Here is a 21691-nt window from a genome sequence, read left to right on the forward strand (position 1 = left end):
TGTGCCATTTCAAACCAGCCCCTGAAAAAATCCACTAGAAGTATGGCCTCCTTCCAAGTCAATACTTCTCCTTCTAATATTTTTTGTCCCTATTGCTTTGGGCCATTCATTTCATTGGTCACACAATTTTCCCAAAATTCTCGCATACACCAATGTTTTAAAATCAATGCTGGTTTCAGAGCAGCTGTGAAATCTACCAACAAATCAGAAACAACTCTGTCCTTGACAAAACTTTAAACAAACTGTCTTTAAAAAAAGACAGAAAGGACAATAAAGCAAAGTATAAAAAGCAGACGCTGTCAGAATGCAGAATTTTGCTTAACACCTCAGACGTAAGGAGATAAAGATCATTCACTTGCATTAGTTGTGGGTTATAACATGAAACTTATTTGGTTACTAAAGATGTTTAATATAACATTGCCATTTTCACATACATTATGTTCCGATATTCAATAATCATGATCTAAGACAATAAACTCCTAAATCACTGTAAAATCCGTTCTACCTACTGTCTTCCCCACTCACAAGCAAAATGCCCACCTTTGCCTCAAAAGGATCTATACCACAACCTGGCTCTTTTCTCTTATAGGAAGACAAATAAAGGCAGTCCATCAACAGAAGGATGCATGCAGAAGAGTCACTTACACTTGAGCTGTAAGCTTCATCTGCAGAATTACAGTTAGTATTTACCATACAATTTCCAATGTATAAGGCACTGCAAACAGGTAATAGAAGTTGGCAATCTATGTTAGTTCAGAACTGAACAGCTGATTTGCTGTTTCTAATACGGTAAGCACCAGGAAGTCACAAAAGACAAGTTAAAACAGAAAATTTAAAAAGGATGATTAACAGTAAGCTTTATAGCCAACAGGGAAGAAAGAGAGGAGAGAAGGCAGAGGAGATCCAAATTACCTGGAGTATTTAAACATTAGGTTAACTTACGTTCCATGCAATAATGGATCAAAAGGTGGATGCTGAGCTCCATACACATGTTGAATACTACAGAAAAAGAGAGACAGTTATCAGAAAAATTATAAAACACTTGTGGGTTTTCTGTGTATTAAATCAATAGTCAATAGTGAACAGAAGTGTTCCAACAGCTTTCAATTTCAAATAATCCCACATACCACTAAAAATAATGAAGCTGAAATTGAAGGGTATACTAAAAAGTAACTTAAGAAAAAATCATAGATTTGCCAAATGGGAGCTCTTTTTGAGGCCTAGGCTAACTTAGGCTAGCTTATTTCTCCGACCAGGAATTAAAACAAGAAAAAGTTAACTCCACAACAAGAATCTGCACTGCTTTTGAAATAATAAGTCTGAAAAGAGAATTTTTCATTTATCTCTTAAAAAAACCAAAAGTTCTCAAAGAAACGTCGGCAAAGATTGAATCTTCCACACAGCCTTGTCACCCCAAATCCAACCAGTCAATTCTTAACCATTACTAAAGTATAAGGCTGATGAACTTAAAGAAGCATGCAAAAGATGGCATGTTAGAAAACAAAAGCCATGGGAGTATTAAAAACAAATGCTTTGAAATAAATAAGGTTTCAAAGACAGATTTATTCACTACAATCTGTAATATTCCAAAACAGCATGTTAGTGTGTGAAGAATTCAATAACTGTGAGGAAATCGAACTTTCAGCTATAAAATTGTTTTATAAGTAAAGAAAAACTCCACAGAAAACACATCAAGATTTACACATGGCTTCCTAATGGAAATCATTACTACAAAACACACTGATTGCAACAGGAGCAAATCATATGCAACATTAACACCTACCTAAACCTGTACTAAAAACCACATAAAAGGAGACAAACATGCCCTCCTGACAAAACAAAACCAAACCAATCTCTAGACCATAAATATAAGTCTGACCTTAGTAAGCCTGAGCTAGAACCAAGCCAAAAACACTGCAGTCATAACAGATTTTAAGAGAGGCTTAGAGATATACTACCAGGACAGCACTAACAGTAGTGAAATGAGCCCTAGAGGTGACTGAGGGTGGTGGGTTATAAGCTCTATTGATTTTTATGTGATTCCACACAAATCATAAAGTCAGTCCAGTCTTTCTACGTGACTGTAGATGTAGAAATACACTGCACGGTCAAGTCTCTGCACTCCCCTGCTCTACACTCACATGAAGGTCAGGTGTGACCTTCCATTCTGGCATACAGACAGAATCTGCCTTTTCCTCCAGACACTATGAATGACCATGGTGGGAGTCCACCCAAATAGAAAGCAACAATCCTCTCCAGATCATTTTAAAAAAAAAAAAAAAAAATCAAACACACATTCTCCACAAAGTCCTCATTTTTCCACATGCCTGCAGTAGCCTGCAAATTAGTTAACTTCAACTATTCATAGACCCTGTGTAATCAAGGAGGGTCAAAAGTGTTCTACCCCCAAAGGACTCAGCAAAATTATAAAACAAGTTCAGAGAGACCAGAGCAGTTGTGAAAGAGTTAGTTTATAACTAGAGGAACAAAACCACTACCAGCTAGTGCTTATGGGTAACTGACAATGTAAGAAGTTAAATGATAAGCACAATTATTTTATTGAATTCAGGTAAACGGTATGAAGTATAGAGTTACTGTTCTCCGAGAACCAAGAACACGCATCATTCTTACAAAAAGAATGTAAGAAACTTAATTACGCTACTGTGAGAACCATTTAGGGATGGGTAACTGAGAATATTACTGTTAAATACTCATCTGAACATGCATTCCCAGTCTGACATCACAGTCAAAAGAGTTAACATGACTTTGGGGATGTATTCCCTAGAAAATTTTGAATGGGAGAACATGCTCTTGACAATGATACAAACCCCGGGTCTGGTATTCACACTTCGGGAAGAAAGCTGAGAAATTGATGATATTTTGAAATATTAAGCAGAAATTAAAATACAGCTACATGCTTGTAAACTGCAGTTTCCTACACAGCATGTCAAAATACCCTAACTTGCATTACATCACAAAACTTCATAACTCATACCATTGCTAAGAGTTACATTCCCTCACTCAAAATTTTCTGGGGAATACATCCCCAAAGTCCTGTTAACTCTTTTGACCACAACGTCAGGCTGGGAACGTCCGTTCAGACGATTACCGAACAACTTTTCCGACCCAAGCTATTACGAACGCTTCCCGGTGCCACCAGCGATTTCCGACCCGGTAACGGGAGGCACCCAACACCGGCACGCTCCGGGCGCTGACCTGCGGGGAGGGCGCCGCCGGGGGGCGGAGAGGCCCCACGCCACCGCCCGGCCGCACTTCCCGCAGAGGGCCCCGGAGCGACCAGGGTCCGTCGCGCTGGGCGGCCGCAGCGGCCGGAGGACGGAGCTGGAGAGGTAACAGAACTGGAGAGACAACGGAGCGGGACGGGACGGGCCCGGCGGCGCGGTAGGGCAGAGCCGCTCCCCGGCCCGGCACCCCCGTGCCCGGCATCCCGGGGCTGGAGGCTCGTCCCGCCGCCCCGCGGCCGCCGTCCGGAGCCTCCTCCGCGGGCCCCGACCTACCCGCGGCCCGTCTCACCTGCCCGGCACCTTCGTGCCGCTCCGCCTCCAGAACTGCTTCCTGCCCCCGTCGCTGGCCATGGCGGCCGTCACCTCATCCCCCTCCCACGGCGCGGCTCACAGCCTCGGCTCGCTCCCTCAGGCCTCACTCCCCCTCATTCCTCCCCACAGGAACAGGACTGAGCGCCGCCATCTTGGGACCGGGAAACAACCCCACTCCTCATTCGCCCCCCAGGGCTGCCCGGAGGTTTCAGCCAACCAGAAGTGAGAGTGCTGCCGGGTGGGTCGGATTGGGCCAATCGCAGCGGATGGAACATTGGGAAGCGGGTGGGGAGGGACCGTGGGGCAGAGCCCTCCGCGGTGGCGGCTCAGCTGGGCCCGCCCCTCCGGTCATGGCGGCAGCGCTATGTCCAGCCTGGGCGGGCAGTGGGGCCCGGCGGGGCAGCCGGCCGGCCCGGAAGCCTTGGCGGGGCTGAGGCGCCGGCGCCAGGGAGCCTCTCTCTGCCCTTCCTTTCCCCCTCCTTTCGCTTTTCTTTTCTCTCTCCCTTCCCTCGCCCTGTCTCGGTGTGTAAGTCTCCAGCCTGTAATGGTACAGACACCCACTCTCGGTTCCTGTCTCTGATTAACAAACATATTCCTATGAAGTCAGTTTTTACTTATTGGTAGGCTGGGTGTGACGTTTTGAGGCTTCAATGCTTTTTAGTTTAAACATAAAGAGTAATTTGGAATGCTCGATAGGAAGAAATGCAAAACTTGCCATGTCAATGGAAAAAGACATTAGCTGATGATAACACAACAGATTTCAATCAAGTTAGGCCTGACACCATTTTGTAACAATATACCTCAAATTTTTTCCACTTCATTTCTTTCACAGTTTACCCAGTTACCTTGAGACTGGTGGGCTTTAATCTTTCTTGACTTTGAAGTTCTCCTGAAGATTGGACTCATCCAGTCATTTTACTCACTTACTTTGTTTGCTTTGAGATGATACAAGATTGAGGGTCTTTATATGTATGTATGTCATTAATTCTGATCCAAGGATACATCACCTCTGCAAACAAAACAGGCATGGTTTTACATTACGCTTCGGGGTATGGCTCCTGAGAAACAGTGCTGACTTACAGAGTTTTTTGCTGTATCTTAATGCAATAGTAATTTAACATGTCAAAGATTGTTCAGGGAACATTCTGCCATAAATAACTCAAAAACTGTCGTGCAGCATATGACCTGACCTGCAACTCACATACTAATGGACAAATGTCATTTCATGTGTTATTTATTAAAAGTAAAAAAAAATTACATTTTCTGCCTGCTTTGGGATTTACTTTAGCAATCACCTTCTAAGAGCTGACAAAAATAAAATGTTTTGCAGATCTTAATAGATCACGGCCCACGAGTGAAAGCTACATGTCCCAGGGGCCCTGCCACCTCAAGCACAAGCTGCGACCCACTTAAAAGGAGCTGAGAACAGTAGGAGCTGTGGTATCCACCCAGTAGAGCTGTGCTATCAGCGTCCCTTACGGCCCCTCCAGCTGCAAGAACTGATGTGGCCACCCAAACAGCCTTCAAGGCGACACGCAGCCACCCAGGTCCCAGGCTGCAGGGCGAGCCTGAGTATCGGGCCAGTATCTGAGGACAGCAGTGAGCTCACCTGAGGGAGAGGCACCCAGGTAAAGGAGCTGCTCAGCCTGGTGACAGAGCTTCGGGAGGAGGTGTCCAGGCTGAGGAGTATCAGGGAGTCAGAGGACATTGACTGGTGGAATAGTACTCTACCATCCCTCTCAGAGGGGCCTGCAGCAGCCAACCACAGCACAAGCGACAAAGTACCCCCTACCCCCTCACCACCAGACAGAAGGAGGTAACCCAGGAGACAGGAAAGAATGGAAGCAGGTTACTGCTCGGGGCAGTAAGTGAATCCACTCTCAGCCTGCCTCACCTTCCGTGGTGCCTGAACAGAATAGATATGAGGCCCTGGAATTGGAAGGGCAGACAATGGATGATGGGGATGAAGGTCCTTTTGGCATGGAGCAAACATCTAGGCAGCCCACCCCCTGCATCACAACCACTCATGTTAAGAAGAAGGGTAGTTGTCATAAGTGACTGCCTTCTGAGGGGAACGGAGGGTCCAATATACAGACCAGACTCCACCTACAGGGAGGTCTGCTGCCCTCCTGGGGCCAGAGTAAGAGATGTTGCTGGGAAACGCCCTAGTCTGGTAAACTCAGACTATTACCTGCTATTGGTTCTCCATGTCGGCAGAGAAGAAGCAGCAAGGAGAAGCTCAAAGGCTATCAAAAGGGATTTCAGAGCCTTGGGATGGGGGGTTGAAGGATCAGGTGCTCAGGCAGTATTTTTCTCAATCTTCTCAGTATCAGGGAATAATATTGAATGGAACAGGCAGATCCAGCTGAACAACACATGGGTCCAAGGCTGGTGTCGGTGGAATTTCAGCTTTTTCAATCACAGGATGGTATTCTCAACACCAAGTCTGCTGACATCTGGTGGTATTCAACTTTCTCAGAAGGGGAAAAGGGTTTTTGCTCAGGAGCTAGCAGGGCTGATTGACAGGGCCTTAAACTAGATTGGAAGGGGGAAAGCATCAGTACCAGGCTAGTCAGGGATGGGCAATGGATAGAATCACCAAAACTGGAGGAGCTGCGTGCTAGTGAGATTCCAGACTGCTACCTGTGATGATGGGCACAAGGAGCCACACTTGAAGTGTTTCTACAGAAATGCACGCAGCATAAGGGACAAGCAAGAGGAGCTGGAAGCCTTGGCCCGGTCCCAGACATATGACATCATTAGCATAAGTGAAACCTGGTGGGAAGAGTCCTGTGACTGGTGTGCCATGATGGATGGTTACAGGCACTTCAGGAGGGACAGGCAGGGCAGGCAAGACAGGACAGTGGCACTGTATGTAGCCGAGGAGCTGGAATGCATGGAGCTTGCAGTTGGCAATGGCACAGCTGAGACCCTCTGGGTAAGGATTAAGGGACAGACAAATAAAGCGATGTTGTTGTGGGAGTCTACTACAGGCCACCCAACCAGGAGGATGACACTGACAAGTTATTCTTTAAGGAACTAAGGGGTGCCTCTAAGTCATCTGTCCTTGTCCTTATGGGGGACTTCAACTTGCCAGATGTCCACTAGGAATACCCCACAGCTGGGACAAACAGGTCCAGAAGATTCCTAAACCATCTGGACAGTAACTTCTTGGTAGAGGTACTAAGGGAACTGACCAGGAAAGGTGCCTTCCTCCATTTGTTGCTTATTAAAAGAGAGGGCCTCATGGGTGGAGATCAGGGGCTGCCTTGGCCACAGTGACCGTGAAAGAGTCAAGTTTAAAATCTATGGTGACAGGAGTAAAGCTGCCAGCAAGACCTCAACTCTGGACATGAGGAGAGCAGACTTCAGGTTGCTCAGGGAACTGCTTAGTAAGGTCCCCTGGGAAAAAGCTTTTGAAGGTGCCAGGGTCCATTAGTGCTGGTCACTTTTTAAGTACCACCTCCTAAAAGCACAGAAGCAGGCAATCCCAAAGTGTAGGAAGTCAGGCAGGTGAGGCAGAAGGGACGAAATACCTGCAGCCAAAGCTTAATTAGAGTTGAAGCTGGCCAGTACTGTGAAGGACAATAAGAAGGGCTTTTTAAAATACATTAATGGCAAAAGGCAGGCTAGAAATAACATTGGCCCATGGCTTGATGAGAATGGTCACCTCACAAGCAGGGACATAGATAATGCAGAGGTGTTTAATGCTTTCTTCGCCTCAGTCTTCAACACCGATGGTGGGCTCAGGGACCCCCAGAGCCCTGGGCTAAAGAACCATGACTATGGGAATGATAAACTCCTAATAAACCCTGCACTAGTGTGGGGCTTGCTGCTCCAGCTGGATCCCAGTAAGTCGATGGGGCCTAATGGGATTCATCCAAGGGTACTTAAAAAGCTGGCTGATGTCATAGCGAGACCTCTTTCGATGATTTTTCAATGCTCTTGGGAATCTGGAGAGGTCCCAGTTGACTGGAAGCTGGCAAACGTTGTCCCAGTCTTCAAGAAGGGCAACAGGGATGACCCCGGTAACTAAAGGCCCATCAGTCTCACTTCTGTGCCTGGTAAAACTATGGAGAAGATTATTCTGGGAGTTATTGAAAAACACCTGAAAGACAATGCAGTCATTGGTCCCAGCCAGCACGGGTTCACAAGGGGAAAGTCCTGCATAACAGATTTGATTTCCTTTTATGACAAGGTCACCCACCTAGTTGACCAAGGAAAACCAGTCGATGTGATCTTTCTGGGTCTCAGTAAAGCTTTCAATACTGGCTCTTACAGTATCCTCCTGGACAACACATCCAGCACACAGCTGGGTAAACATGTAATGCAGTGGGTGAGCAATTGGCTGATGGGTCGGGCTCAAAGGGCTATAGTAAATGGCGTTACATCGGGCTGGTGGCCAGTCACTAGTGGGGTTCTGCAGGGATCCATCTTGGGGCCGTTAGTCTTTAATCTCTTTGTTAATGACTTGGATGCAGGACTTGAAAGAATACTAATTAAGTTTGCTGATGACACAAAATTGGGAGGAGCTTTTGACACTCTTGAGAGCAGAGAGGCCCTGCCGAGGGATCTGGACAGACTGGAGAGCTGGGCAATCACCAACCATATGAAACAAGGGCAAATGCTGGATTTTACAGCTGGGGCACAGCAACCCTGGATGTACATACAGACTGGGGAACAAGAGGCTGGAGAGGAGCTCTGCAGAGAGGGCCCTGGGGGTTCTGGTCAATGGCAAGTTGAACATGATCCAACAGTGTGTCCTGGCAGCCAAGAGAGCTAACTGTGTCCTGGGGTGCATCAAACACTGCATTGCAGCCAGTCAAGGGAGGGGATTGTCCTGCTCTGCTCTGCGCTGGTGCGGCCTCACCTTGAGTTCTGTGTGCAGTTTTGGGCACCACAGTACATTAAGGATATAAAGCTATTAGAGAGTGTCCAGAGAAGGACCACAAAGTTCGTGAAGGGTTTAGAGGAGAAACTATACAAGGAGCAGCTAAAGCTAAAGTCACTTGGTTTGTTCAGCCTAGAGAAGAGGAGGCTGAGGGCAGACCTCATCACAGTCTGCAGCTTCCTCACAAGGGGAAGAGGAGAGGCAGGCACTGATCTCTCTGGTGACCGATGACAGGACCCAAGGGAATGGCAGGAAGATGTGCCAAGGGAGGTTTAGGTTGGATATTAGGAAAAGGTTCTTTACCCAGAGGGTGTTGGAGCAGTGGAACAGGCTCCCCAGGGAGGTGGTCACAGCACCAACCCTGACGCTATTCAGGAAGCACTTGGACAATGCCCTCAGAGATTTGTTGTGAATTAGGGGTTGTCCTGTGCAGGGACAGAAGTTGGACTTGATGATCCTTGTGGGTCCCTTCCAACTCAGGGCATTAGATGATTCTATGATTCTAATCTCAATGCTAGTTATAGTAGTAGCATCTTCTTCTCTCTTCTTCTTCTCTACTTTTGTCCTTTAAGTAGCATCCCTCTTTCACATTCTGGACCTGTAAGCTTTTTGTAATGCATTGTGACCTTGAGTCTCAGCATCTTTTATAGAATATATAGGAAACATGATGTAATACGAAGTACATCTATTAGGTAAAGTGAAAATGAAACCTGCAGGGTCATGAGTGGAACTTCGCTTGATCTTAGCTAGATAAATTTAAATTAGACCTGTTGCAGTTAGAATACAAAAATGAGGTACTTTTGGTTGTGACAGTCAAAAAAGTGTTAAATTCATAAACAACACATTCTATCATTAGCATTACTATGGATGTTGAATCTATATTTATGTTGTTTTTATTTGTTCATTTTTGATATTTGTTAAAGGGAAACTTAATTAGCTTCAGGCTAGATAGCCTAAGCCATCTGTCGTCCTTGCAAAAGTTGACCTGGATCGTGAGGTAATGCCATTTAACTTTTGTGTCAGCCTGATGCAGCCATGTGGAATTTCTGGTTCATTTTAGAAGTGGAGGTTTTATTGAATTGCATAATAAAGTCAGTACAAAGTTAACTTTACTATTTAGTTTTCATTATATTCAGTATACAGTACCGTTGTGCTTAAGTTTTTAGTGTGGTGCAGAATTTTATACTGGAAACAAATAACTATTGCATTGATTTGTTCAGGTGAAAAGTCTGACCTGCAAATGGGGCTACGTTTGTACCAAGAAGAACTGGAAGCACACAGTCACAAAATCTCTGTCAGCGCTACGGTGGAGAGCTGCTGCCAGTTTAGACCCTTGGACTGAAGTCATCCAGACCTGGACTGGGCCCTCTCTGTTGTTGACTTTCAAGTAGGCAAGGATACTATTTTCATTCCCTTTCCATTCATTTCTTTCCTTATTCTTTGTTTGGTTTAATACCTGACACAAACTTGTGTTGCCAAGGTTCCAGAGGTGGAAGGAGGAACCTTTCCAGACCCCATCAGGTAATCTAGGTACAATTCTTTATGCCCATCACTTAAGGTGACCCAACCACAAAGAGTGCATCCTTGAAAAGGACTTATAAAATGGCATTAACAGAGTATCACAAGAAGGTGAGTTCATGGCTATACAGTACTTGGGAGGAGTAGGTGGTCTGAACATGTATTTTAGCAGTGTTCCTGTTTAACTTTTTTGGTTACAGAAATTTAAGATGGGCAGATGAGGGCATACACAGATTCTGCTGTCAACCTCTTCACTGGGTTTGAGAAGGAGATCTGCCAGTGTTTCCGGTGCTGTCATTCAAGAAGTATAACAACACTGCCGTCACCACTGGGACTCACCTACTGCAGCTGATTAGCATAGTCTTCAAACACTCCCAAGAATCTAAATAAGCACTTGAGAAACTGGTTAATGTTAAGTTGTGCTTAACTGTAGTTCAAATATCCAAACTAGCTATTTCAAAGTCCATGCAGCTATATTAACTAAGGTCTGCCCTACTGGGATTGCAGCATAAACTTGCAGTAATATTTCAGTTACCACTTGCATAGGAATTTTTGTTACTTCAGAGCAAGAAGAAATATTAAAAGGCCTACTGCAGTATTTGTTTTGTTTCATGCAAAGTTGTGCACAAGAATTTATAGTTAGGAAGAGGTCTGTCACCAGCATGGACAAATAAAGTACTGAGCTAATGAGAGGTTTGTGGGCTTTTCTTTTTTCTGTTTTTCTTTGCTTTTATTTTTCTTGGGAATTTTTCAGAATCAAGTCACTGTGTACAGTCAGTGAATGTTATTGAGGATGCCCAGGAAGTTTCTTATGTTCTAATACGTAGAAATGCAGCCATGTTCTTGACTGATCAAAATTAGGAATATTGTAGCTTGCACTAGCAATATTTCGAGCAAAGTAGACACTGAGATGTTTATTTAGGGTAATAGCTGTGAGCTATATATGCATGTGTTTCAGGAGGCATTCAGTTATACCAAATTGTTTTTCAGCTTATCTGCTCTAGAGAGCTTTTGCTAGTGTAGCTGTGCTGGTACAGTTACACAGGTGGACTTTTCTGTGGACATGCAGTGTATTTTGGGAAAAGAAGCTTTTCTGATGATGTACGGGGAAGTATAGATTGATGTTAAACAAAATTAACTTAGCTGACAACAGCACTCCCCTGCTAACTTAGCTACACTCACACCAGGATTTGCTGATCAAGTTGTGTAAGATAGGGAGTGTGCTTTTTCATGCTTATCCTTGCATGGCTCTGTCAGCAACACCATAATGTAGATGCAACTGTGAGGTGTGGTTTAAGCTGGCTTATTCTACAAGCTAACAAGACTATGTTTCTCTATATGCATTTTTTTTGTTTGCTTTGATCAATAAGGAAAAAAAATTAAACTCAATTCAAATGAGCCACTTCCACGTTGAAGCATTAGTTTCTGCAAATGTTTTTACTGCTTTAATAAACTGGTAGAAGTGCTTCTGAAAGCAGCACACAGGGTATTCTGTGGTGGCTGATCACTGTTTCTGTTTGGTACACACACGTGCCTTTCTACCGAGCCATTGTATCCATCTACTTTATCATAAATATCATGGAAGAAGCAGTTCTTTAAAATAAAACTGAGCAAAGGGAAGTGAAGTTGCCAAGCAAGCTAACCCAAAACCAGCGTTCTGCACAAAAAGAAAAGGGCAGTAAGAAGAGAAAAAGCTGCTTATACAAGGAAAGACAACAGTCTCAGAGGGTAGAGTGCTTTATGACAAAAAGATACAGGGCAAGGTAATATAAATGGGAGAAGCAGTCATGTAGAACCATGGAAGAAAGAACAAAGGGATGTTAAAGAAGAGGAATAGCCAAGAGCTAGATTGAAGGAAGTTAGACACGGTCCAGCAAATCACATAGTCACAACAGCTCTCTTAGCGCAGTGCAATTCGTCTCCAGAAAATTGGAGAGGAAGAAAGGGGGAAGGAATCAACATGAAAGTATAATAGCTGTGAGGAGTCATCACTGCAGACAGACAGTCATCATAGCGTTTTGTAACTTTTTCTCTGTAAGTGGCCTTCCCTTTTGCACATGAATTGAACAAGATTTTGAAAATAAGGGCAGACTTGCCAAAATACTTATGCTGGTAGTGCACACGTATGAAATTGTGCACACACACTCTGTATTCAGTAACAGTGAAAAAGACTGCAAAATAGAAAAGAGCTTAAATATGTGCTGTCTCTGGGTAAATGTCCTTGTCTCTTGTTTCTCCTTCTAGAATAATGATCAATGTGTGTAGTTTTAAAAAGCTGTCGTTCACTAAAATATTAGTAACAGTGTTCAAGTTTACACTTCATGCATTTTTAGGTGAAGGTTTTTAGGTTTATTCTTATTTGTGTCACAGCATCAACTGAAAAACTGACAATGTCTGTTGGGCATAGCCTGGAACAACACCCTGTGTCCAAGGAGCGCCTGCTTACTGGCAGTCCAGAGGATGAAACCACACTTTCCTGAAGTCTGATGCAATATGCAGTTGAGGCTTAAATGAATCAGAGGAGGAAGGATGCTTTCTAAGTGGAAGTCTTGGGTAGAAGATGGAGAAGTTGGCAGAAGCAACAAGTTCTCTTTCCACCATGCTTCTAGTTCCTTGAAATTTCACGTTATTATGTCTCCAGTACATACAGTGAAGGTTTAAACATAGGATTGCAGCATGACTGAACTTCAAACGCAGAGAAATAAATCGGTGCATATTTGGCTCTAAGCCATGATAGCTCTGTTCATCGCTGATATAAATTTATTTTCTTTAAACTATACAATTCAAATCAGTTTCTAAACATCACATTTAACTTGCTGTCAGAACAAGGTGAAAAGCAAAGTCACTGTAGCATTAGTTGATTTTTCCTGAGGCTAAAAGGTCTTCCTGAGTTATTGGGAGATCTTTAGAGGTGCCAGAAGTCCTGCTTAGTACTGTGGCTTGGTAAGGAAGTAGGCAATACCCTTTCTCTAAAATCAGCAAGAGTAAGCAATTTGTTGGAACAGTCACAGATCTACTAGTTTACCCAAAGTCAAACAGCAAGACTGTCTACTATTGCTTTATTCTAAAAACTGGGCATAAAATAGGGCAGAATGTAAAAGATGGGTGTCTGGAGCTTTTCTTCTGAATCTACAAAGTGGTATTTTTTTTTAAGTATCATCTGTAATTAACTGGATTGCAAAACCACATTTGGGCAAATAATATGAGAGTGAATAGGGCTTTCAGATCCCATAGGTTTCTTCTTAGAACAGTCATGCTAAGTGGCCTCACTTTTTTTTCTTTTCAAAGTTTGTATTACTGATTTTTTTGGAGAAAGCACCTGAAGCAAAGTGTCTTGTAACACTAAGAAGGAACTGAACGGCAGATTTAGGTGCTTTGGTTCAGCCTCCAGTTTTGGTCATTTTGGTTCTAATGGACAACTTAAATTTCGGGAAATGCACCAGGCATGGAGAGAAGTATTTCTCAGAATTGTTTACTTTTTGGTTATCCTGCTGCTGGTGTGACTGCTAATGCTGACCTGCTCTGACCTGTGGTTTATAACAACCTCTGATGAATTAGTATGTAGATCTTTGAGACTTCTTCAGTGTTGGAAATCTCCAGACCTATAAAAGTCACGTTCCCTTTAGTTTCTTCCCTGGCCAGTCTGTGTTTCTCCTCCTGCTTGACCCATTGTTCTAAACAAAGCTTCTCAGAAGATGTATTCAGCATGAAGACATTGCATTTTGCATGCCACTGGCATCAGTCATGCCCTGGCCCCTTCCATTTTTTGGTCAAAAAATACTATTTAGAAGTAAATCTTTAATTCCTCCCATGTTTGTAAGAAGAATGGAGGCATGATACTACACAGGAATTTTGATGGATTATCTTCAGTAGATATTTTCAAGTGTTAGAATTCATCAAGCTGTGTGCTAATTGGCATCTAGAGTTTATCTGGACAGCATACATTTGTTCTCTGTCAATCTTCATGACTGACTGCTGCAAAGTTTGGTTGGTTTTTGCTTTGGGTATTTTTTTTTTTTCTATTCTTGTCTTTGACCATCCAGCTCCACCACCAGCACTTATTTAAATTCCTTTTGTGGTTTCTCCTTGGATCTCTATATCTAATTTAAGTTTATCACTGTCTTCTCTTTTCATGCCTCAAAGCCACTGTTAGTGCCTTTTTCATGTCATTTGTATCTGTGTGAAGGATTAGTTTTTGTTGGTGTTTCTTAAGCAAAACCTTTACCGTGCTGTTCAACCCCATTTCTCTCTCAATTAATTTCTCTTTGATCCAAATGTATATTAGAAGGTAATTAAGTTTCACTATTTGCTTTTTAATCCATTTCTGAGTTTCTCTGCATAGCAGTTGAAATGCACACTTAAACTGAAAACAGCCTTCTTCCTTTCTTTTTTAGTGTTCCATGTATTTTCAGTATTGAAATCCTATTAGTACAATTTCTGTAGAAAAGGATTAGTGGTAGAGTGAGTTCAGGTAGTGTAAGGTGAATGACAAATACAGGACAGAATATAAATTCAGGGTTGGACTTGCAGTGTGTTGCATAGATATAATTTCCAAAAATATCTTCAGTATAATACATTATAGTTGTTATTCAAGTCAAGTGAGTTGTATCAAAATCTTGCTTCCTTTTCCTTAAAGAAGAATGGAATTTGCTACTTTAGAGGTATGTCTATATCAGGTCTCATTAACTGTTCTTTATTACTTTAATTTTTTATTGCTGTTTTTGTGGTTTGCCTATGCTCCTGTTTGAGTGAGAGCAAGTGTAAACAAGAGTGATGACTATAATGAAGATATTGCAGTTGGAGTTCTAGTAACAGAATCCTTCCAACATGACTTCCAGTAGAAAAGAGTTTCTGAGTGCTCCTGCAGTAATGTTGTTTCTTGAGCCACCAGTTTTACTAGTGAGAGTGTTGGGAAGGCTTATGATTTAGCAACAGAGGGGCTGAGAGGTTGGTGAAAGAGACATAAGCAAAATTACATTGCAGAGAAAATGAGAGTAAGTCCTGATATTTGGGTGAAAAGATATGATAAAGTTAACAAAGTGTTTTATACATTTGCCTTAAAGTGTTGCTCTTCCTTATCCAAGAGGTATATTCTGTTAGTGAATTGGATTTACAAAGTACCTGTTAGCTGAAGATGATAAATGTTTTCCCAAATTTAAGAATTTTGGTGGAATTGGAAAAATATCAAAACCTGCATAGTTGTGTTCTTTTTAGACCTTGATACTTTTGAGAAAGGGGCAGGCATAGTATAAGTTTTTCAGCTAAGGAGAAAAAAGAAAACTCAGACTAAAAAGTGAGAATGAAGTATTTCGCTATTCATATCACTTTCTTGTATAACACAGCATGTAGCATCATGTTGTAAAGTAATAAAAGAAAGAACAGCTTAGCTTCTAAACCTTGAAATGAAAATTTGCAATTTCACTTGAATGGTCTTGACAGTTGTTTCAGGACTGGCAATCTTAGTGCAAGAAATGAACTAAGAATACTGACGTAAATCCACCAGAGAGTCCCTGAGTTTTGAAGAGAAAATGATAAGGCAATCACAGGCAGCTCCTCAGAAGTTAAAGCCATTTTAAATAGAAAGAGCTCAAAGGATTAATCTCTTCTACTGAAATCCTGAAGTATAGTGGTAATAATTCTAGTATGCATGGTCATTAAAATAAGATTTCACAAGTAGCCAGAGGAAATAAATATGTTATGCATCATTTTTGAAAAATCTCTCTAACTCTGAAAATCAGCCATGGGCTGCAGAACAGGAACAAAATTGAAATACTAATGAAGCTTGAAAACTTCCGTGTTTTCTCCTTTTTGGCTTTGTTTTGTGAGAGGAAAGATTTGTACAGGGAGATAGAATTTTATATTAGACCACCTAATGTAGCCAAGGGAAGGATGGGTAAGTTTCTACCAGACAAACCTTTGGTTTTTTACAAAAAAAAAAAAAAAAAAGGCAAAAAAAAAGCACCAAGAATTTATTTGATACTGAAAAACGTTTCGTAAGTACTGCATGACAAAAACTTTAAATTCATAGTTCATGTCATACTATATTCTTGTTCCCACATTAATACTAGAATCATTAATATTATTAATATCAAGCTGATCCTATACCATCTTTATTGTCTATGATATAAATTAATTCGTATGTGGAATCCTTCTCTTTGTACCAGTTCTCAGACAATGCTAGCCAAATTCTAATGCTCTAAAAATTAAAAATCACTGGTGCCATGCATTTGTAGGTGCCAAAAATCAAGAGTTGCAAATTATTATAATGGCAATCACTGCTAAAGAATGTAGCAGTCATAACATGGTTAAGTAGTTGGAAATTAATACTAGAAGAATTTAAGGGGAAATACTACATAAAGAGCAAAGATAAGCAGTTGCATCATTGGGTAGAGGATGTCGGCACTTCTCCATAAATTCAGTTCTTTAAATCAAGACAGAATGTCTTGCTGAAAAATATGCTGTACTTCAGCTACAGTTCATTGGGCTTGATTGAGGTTTTTACTGTGTGGAAAATCTATGTTCCTTGGGCAGAAAATCAGAGGAGATGATCATAACAGTCCCGTGGGCTGTATAACCTATGAATTGCTCTCAAAGCTATTCCTTTCTGAATTCCTTCTTATTATTAATCTCTCTTTTGGCTGGCATTAAACTCTGTACAATAGCGAAACAGTCACATTACATTGTTTTAGACATAGCATATATATATATGTATGTATATATATAAGTGCACGTTAGATACAGATGCTTAGTCTTATATAGGAATCAGGTTAAAATGTGGTTTTGTTGGAGTATCACCAAGAATAGTGATTCTTTCTTTCCTTTGTGGCAAGAGGAAATTTAATGAAACAAATTTATTTAAATTGCTGAATCTAAAAATGACCTTTCCTGTGTTTGTGTAGGTGAAGAAGCAGGGCCACCTCTGCATAGTTTTTAGTCCGACTAAGATCTGAAGTGCTGTGTAGAAATGACCTCTGTCTCTCTTCACTGAGAAGTCGGAGGGTTGGCTCCTTCTGTAACATGCCTCATGAGGTGGGGTCTGAACTGGGGCCTTTTCCTTAGGAAACAGTAACTCAGGTGTTTTCTTCATAGCTCTTAAATAATTAGCCAGTGGAAGTGTGAACATATGGGAGAAGTGAAGGAATAAATCACCACAGCAGCAGCTATATGAGTTCTTTATAGTATTCCAATTTTCTGTCTGTTACGCACCACACAATAGAAGAAAATGTCCACTTTATTTAAGTGCTAATAGTTAGCAGCATGCTCAAAACCAGTAAAATTAGTGAGAAAATTATTATGGTGGAGAAATAGCAGTCAGTTTTCATCTGGTGCTTAGAAATGATGGCTCTAGGATAATAGTGTCTTCAGTAGGCTTCAGGTTTGGCCATGATGTTTTTCATAGCACCCTTGTTGTTCATTAACCTTTCAGTATCTAACTTAGCTTAGGAAGTCTTCTGTTGTGTTTTATAAGATGGGTAGAAGCTTGAAGCTTAGTGCTTTTGTTTTCACTCATCTCAAAATGTGAAAGAAGCATTTATGTTAATAAATCCTTGTTGGCATTCACGTTCTCTTTTCTTGAAGGCAGAGGACTATTCAGCACTCTGCATCTCGTTGCTCTTTTCAGTGTGCTTAAGCGTGTCTGGAGAGGGGCTGAGGGGCCATTGGCTCCACTGGAAACATTATGTCATCATCTCAACAAGATGTTATAATGCCAGGAAAGGATCAATAATTTGATGAGGAGCTGCTGGCTCAAAACCATGGTGTTATTTGATAGAGGACTACTTGGAACACTTTGCAAAGCACTTGCCATGGTATGAAGCTCTAGGGACTTGATTTGTCTCTTTGCCCAGGAAACCGAGTTGATTCATCTGTAAATACATGTCTGCCAACCTCAGATAACAAGAAAAATAGCACCTTCTGCCCACGTTAGGCTTCAGCCTTTCAGCCATTTCAATAGTATACTGTCTTTGTGAAGGAAGTACTTCACATACCAACAATTAATTCAGTGGGGAAGGGAGGCAAAGGTTTTAGCCTTTTTCCTGCTGCCGACATCAGACAAGCCTAGCATTCAGTTTGTGTGACCGCACAGCCCTGGGAGTGCTGCATTGCGCGGGGTGTGAGGGCTGGCAGCCCCACAGAAGCTTGACTGCGAAAGGGTATTGTACTTCAGTCCTTCCACCTACCCCCAGCCACCTTCCCTGCCTGGGGTGCAGTGCCAGTGCTGTCAACCCTGTCGGCCTCAGGATCTCCAGCTGAGACAAACCAGGACAGCCGCATGCCTCTAGGTCAATGTGTTGTGAAAGGCAGGGCAGCTAGAGCTAAAGGGCTCTCTGTTGAAATAAGCTCAGCTCTCTACAGAGAAACAAGTCTCAGAAGGGATTAGGGGTGTTCAGGGTGCTAAACCAACAATGCTTGGGATAATATCACTAGTATACAACGATCAAGGATTACAAAAAGATTATTTCACAGTGAGTGAAATGGACTGGAAAAAAAAAGGGCTGGCCAAACCATTTATGATTTTTGTAGCCTCTTCATGCAGTCAGAGATGGCTTTAGCAGAAAGGCTGTATGGAAATCCTGTAGCTCTATGAACAGCCTGTCGTCTGAGGGGCAAACACTATCTTGCTAGGAATTGCTGCTTCATTTAACCCTCCTGTTGGCTCATGTAATCCTCCTGTTGGCTCAAGTCCTACATAACCCAGTTTGAGGTTTTATATGACTAAAGACAAAGAATTATTTTGTGAAGGTTTTTTTCTTTTCATTGAAGACAAAAATGATGACTCCAATTATCTTAACCATCAAAGAAGAGGAAAAAGGAAGGAGTCAGTATCTTTTCATGATACGTAGATGTAAATGTCACTTTTTACATCAATTATCTGTTTATACTCTGGTTCATAAAAAGTCAGTATCTAGTGCAGTTTTGAAGGAATTTGAATTGTTTTAATAGAGAGAAGTTGCTCATTGGTGTTATCATAGTAAACGTATTTTGACAGAAGGCAAGCTTAACAACATCAAATAATTTCTATGGTACTTCTTCATGTCTAATTTGTCAAAAATGCTCCCAGGCTCTTCCTTGTGTTCTGGGGTGCTGAAATTCTTGAAGAAGTCGTGTCCATAATTTGTTATGTAACACTGTTGAAACATTGATTATAACATTTGGATTGTAAGAGCTTCAGAGTTATTGTCAAAAATGTTGCTTCATCGTATTTTCTTCAAACCTAAACAATGCAGAACCTGCTTTTCATGTGGAAACAACAGGGTTCTCTACATCTGGAAGGCAAGAGCAGCCTGAATACTTATTTCACCTCAAAAGAATCACTCAGTATTTGTTTGCTGTTTTGTTTCTTTCAACAGTGAAGCCATATGATCTTTTCCTCTGGTGGAAGAAACAGGCAAGCAACTTTGTCAGTGCTGTTGTGAGAAGCCTTTCATAGCATTCGTCAGCCCCCGTGAACTTCAGTGGGATTGTTCATCTCTTTCATACCAAGGAAAAAGGATCAATATCTGAAAGATCTTTTGTAGGTCTAGGAGTCTTAGAGAAATCAGCTAGCAATAGGCATCTGTGGTTCTCTGAATGTTTATTCTTCCATGCAGCCTTTCTTTCTGTTGCCATCTGCTCATCTAACCTGCATTGCTATAGAATTTTCCCTGGCAGGTAGGCCTCAATATGCACATATACAATGCCTGGGAGAAACTGAATCTAGGTGGTAAGGTTTCATGCTGTTCTGAGAAACTGATTTTTATAAGCAGTCCAGATACAGATATTATGGTTTCTAAGGACTGTAACCTTAAACAAAGACATTTTTTTCTTTGAAAAATTCTGAAAACTTCTATGCAGCTAAAGAAAGAATAGCCTTGTGTGCTTTTGAGTGAGGACTGGGCTTCGTGATTTGGTCTGTTTGTGTTACAATTAGTCTACTTCATTTGTCCTCTACTGTACAATAAAATGAACCCATTGTAGCATCACTATGTAAGTGGCTCTCAATGTCACTTCCTACAGGATCAATGCTTTTTTCTCATCTAAGCAGGCAAAACCAAAAATTCCTCTTACTGTCCCTCATATAAAAGTATCATCAAAGCCCGCTGTCTTGGTTTTAGTTTTCTGTTGATCAAGTACTGGACTTTCAACGTACAATTATTCCTTATCAGAAAGAAGCACATAGCTCAGCAGTGTCTTCCCACCTGCAGAAGAGGATCCAGGGAATGCCTGCCTTGTGACCAGCGTTTCCGTCCAGCACATTGGAATAAACGGAGTTTTGAAATTACTGGTAATTGCTCTTTGAGTAAGAGCAGGCAGTTTCCTCTGAGCTTGCTGTTAATACCTCATTACAAGATTATGATAAGAGATCTCCCTTGAGTCTGCCAGCAAAACAGCTGTTGGGAGTAGATGAGTAGGTACTGCTCAGTGCTGTAATGTTTTGGTAATCTCTTTCTTGAAGATCAAGTCAATTATCACTTGCATCATGTCCAGGTTTCAGTCAGCTGAAGATCAGAGGGTTCTGGCATGATATTTGAATGTGACGTTTTTTCATGTCAGCGTGACCACTGGGCTGTTAATGTGAATCTGCATTTTTCGGAACCTACCTACTTTTGATAGTAGCATTAGTGTATTAGGAGGCACAGTCTGTGTATTACAGTAACTGCAACATTGACATTATCATTGAAAAATTATAATCTGGTAAAGGAGAAAAATAGTCCTTCATTAATTTTGAAGAGCACATCCTACTCTGTACCACACTCAGAATTGTTGCCCTTATGTATAGGTAGATGATTGGAGGGGGGATTTCTGTTTGAGACGTGTAAAAAATTCTGCATGTTTTTTTATTTATTTTTAAGGGTTTTTTTGTCAATTCATAACTTCCCTATACCCACTTTCTGGAGATTTAGCAAAATAATATTGACTTAAAAAAGGATTCTTCCGAATTCCAGTGCTATGATAGCTGCACCCATACAAACCCATACAAAAGCTGCTTGAGCAGCAGTAGTAAAAACTGTGCCAAATATATTCAGCTGTTTACTTTTGAGATAAGCAGTGCAGCAGGGATCTTGGCATATGGCCCCCAGTATTTGAAATCTGAGGAAATTCCCACTGGGCCTGAGACCAAACACTTTCTTGCAGCCATTTTGTGGGCTTTTACTGCTACGGTGTTTTAAAAGGCTGATGGTTAGCAGCCTCTCACTGCTTAGGAATCCAGCTGAGCTGCTTCACAGAGTGCTGTTCAGCTTGCCTTGGTTGCAAACAGAATTCAGCCACTCCCAGCTGTGTTCTGCCCACTTACAGTAATGATTAATTTCTTCCCAAGGCTTCAATATAAAAATCATTTGCACTGAGTGATGTGCAGCGCTTCCGTTCCTCTTTGCTACATTTTTTAATATCCAGGCAGTGAATTATTGTTTTTTTCACATTAGAATTTTCAGAAATATCGTCTCTTACATTCCCTTTTTTATTCTAGTGACTCTACAGAAGCAGGCTGAAAACAAATCTGTAACTGAAAACTTTATTTTTATGTAAGAAGCAGCTTTAAATATCTTTAAACAGTACATACTACATATTAATACATATTAATTAAAAACTGTTCATAAAGTCTGAGTAAAAACTGCTTTCCTTCCTGATTATCTATTTTACACCAGTCTGGTGTTTCTAAGATGTGTTTATTTGAAGTTGGGCTCAGGGCATTATAGGGGCTAACACATGATAATGCCAATAAAAGGTAGAAAAGTCGATTGTA

General features: G+C 41.6%; 1 protein-coding gene and 1 long non-coding RNA gene across 5 annotated transcripts in view; one reads left to right on the forward strand and one right to left on the reverse strand.

Moving 5' to 3' along the window:
- Positions 1–3736, reverse strand: part of TBC1D22A (TBC1 domain family member 22A) — a 187664-nt gene extending 183928 nt beyond the window's left edge. For 3 of the 4 annotated variants that reach the window (XM_075081294.1, XM_075081292.1, XM_075081295.1), the window contains exons 1-2: positions 3535–3736; positions 943–999 (exon numbers count right to left, since the gene is read on the reverse strand). In XM_075081294.1, the coding sequence (XP_074937395.1) occupies positions 943–999; positions 3535–3596 (119 nt within the window). In that variant the 5' untranslated portion in view covers positions 3597–3736. The remainder of the gene's footprint in view (positions 1–942; positions 1000–3534) is intronic. The other variant, XM_075081293.1, reaches the window with a different exon arrangement.
- LOC142051780 (uncharacterized) lies at positions 3121–12493 on the forward strand. The gene is made up of 4 exons (XR_012658629.1): positions 3121–3350; positions 3687–3795; positions 9669–9835; positions 12337–12493. It is a non-coding gene; the product is annotated as an uncharacterized LOC142051780 (long non-coding RNA).
- The last annotated feature ends 9198 nt before the right edge of the window (positions 12494–21691 follow it).

This window comes from Phalacrocorax aristotelis, chromosome 1 (genome assembly GCF_949628215.1).
Source record: "Phalacrocorax aristotelis chromosome 1, bGulAri2.1, whole genome shotgun sequence".
In the NCBI taxonomy this organism is placed as follows: Eukaryota; Metazoa; Chordata; class Aves; order Suliformes; family Phalacrocoracidae; genus Phalacrocorax; species Phalacrocorax aristotelis.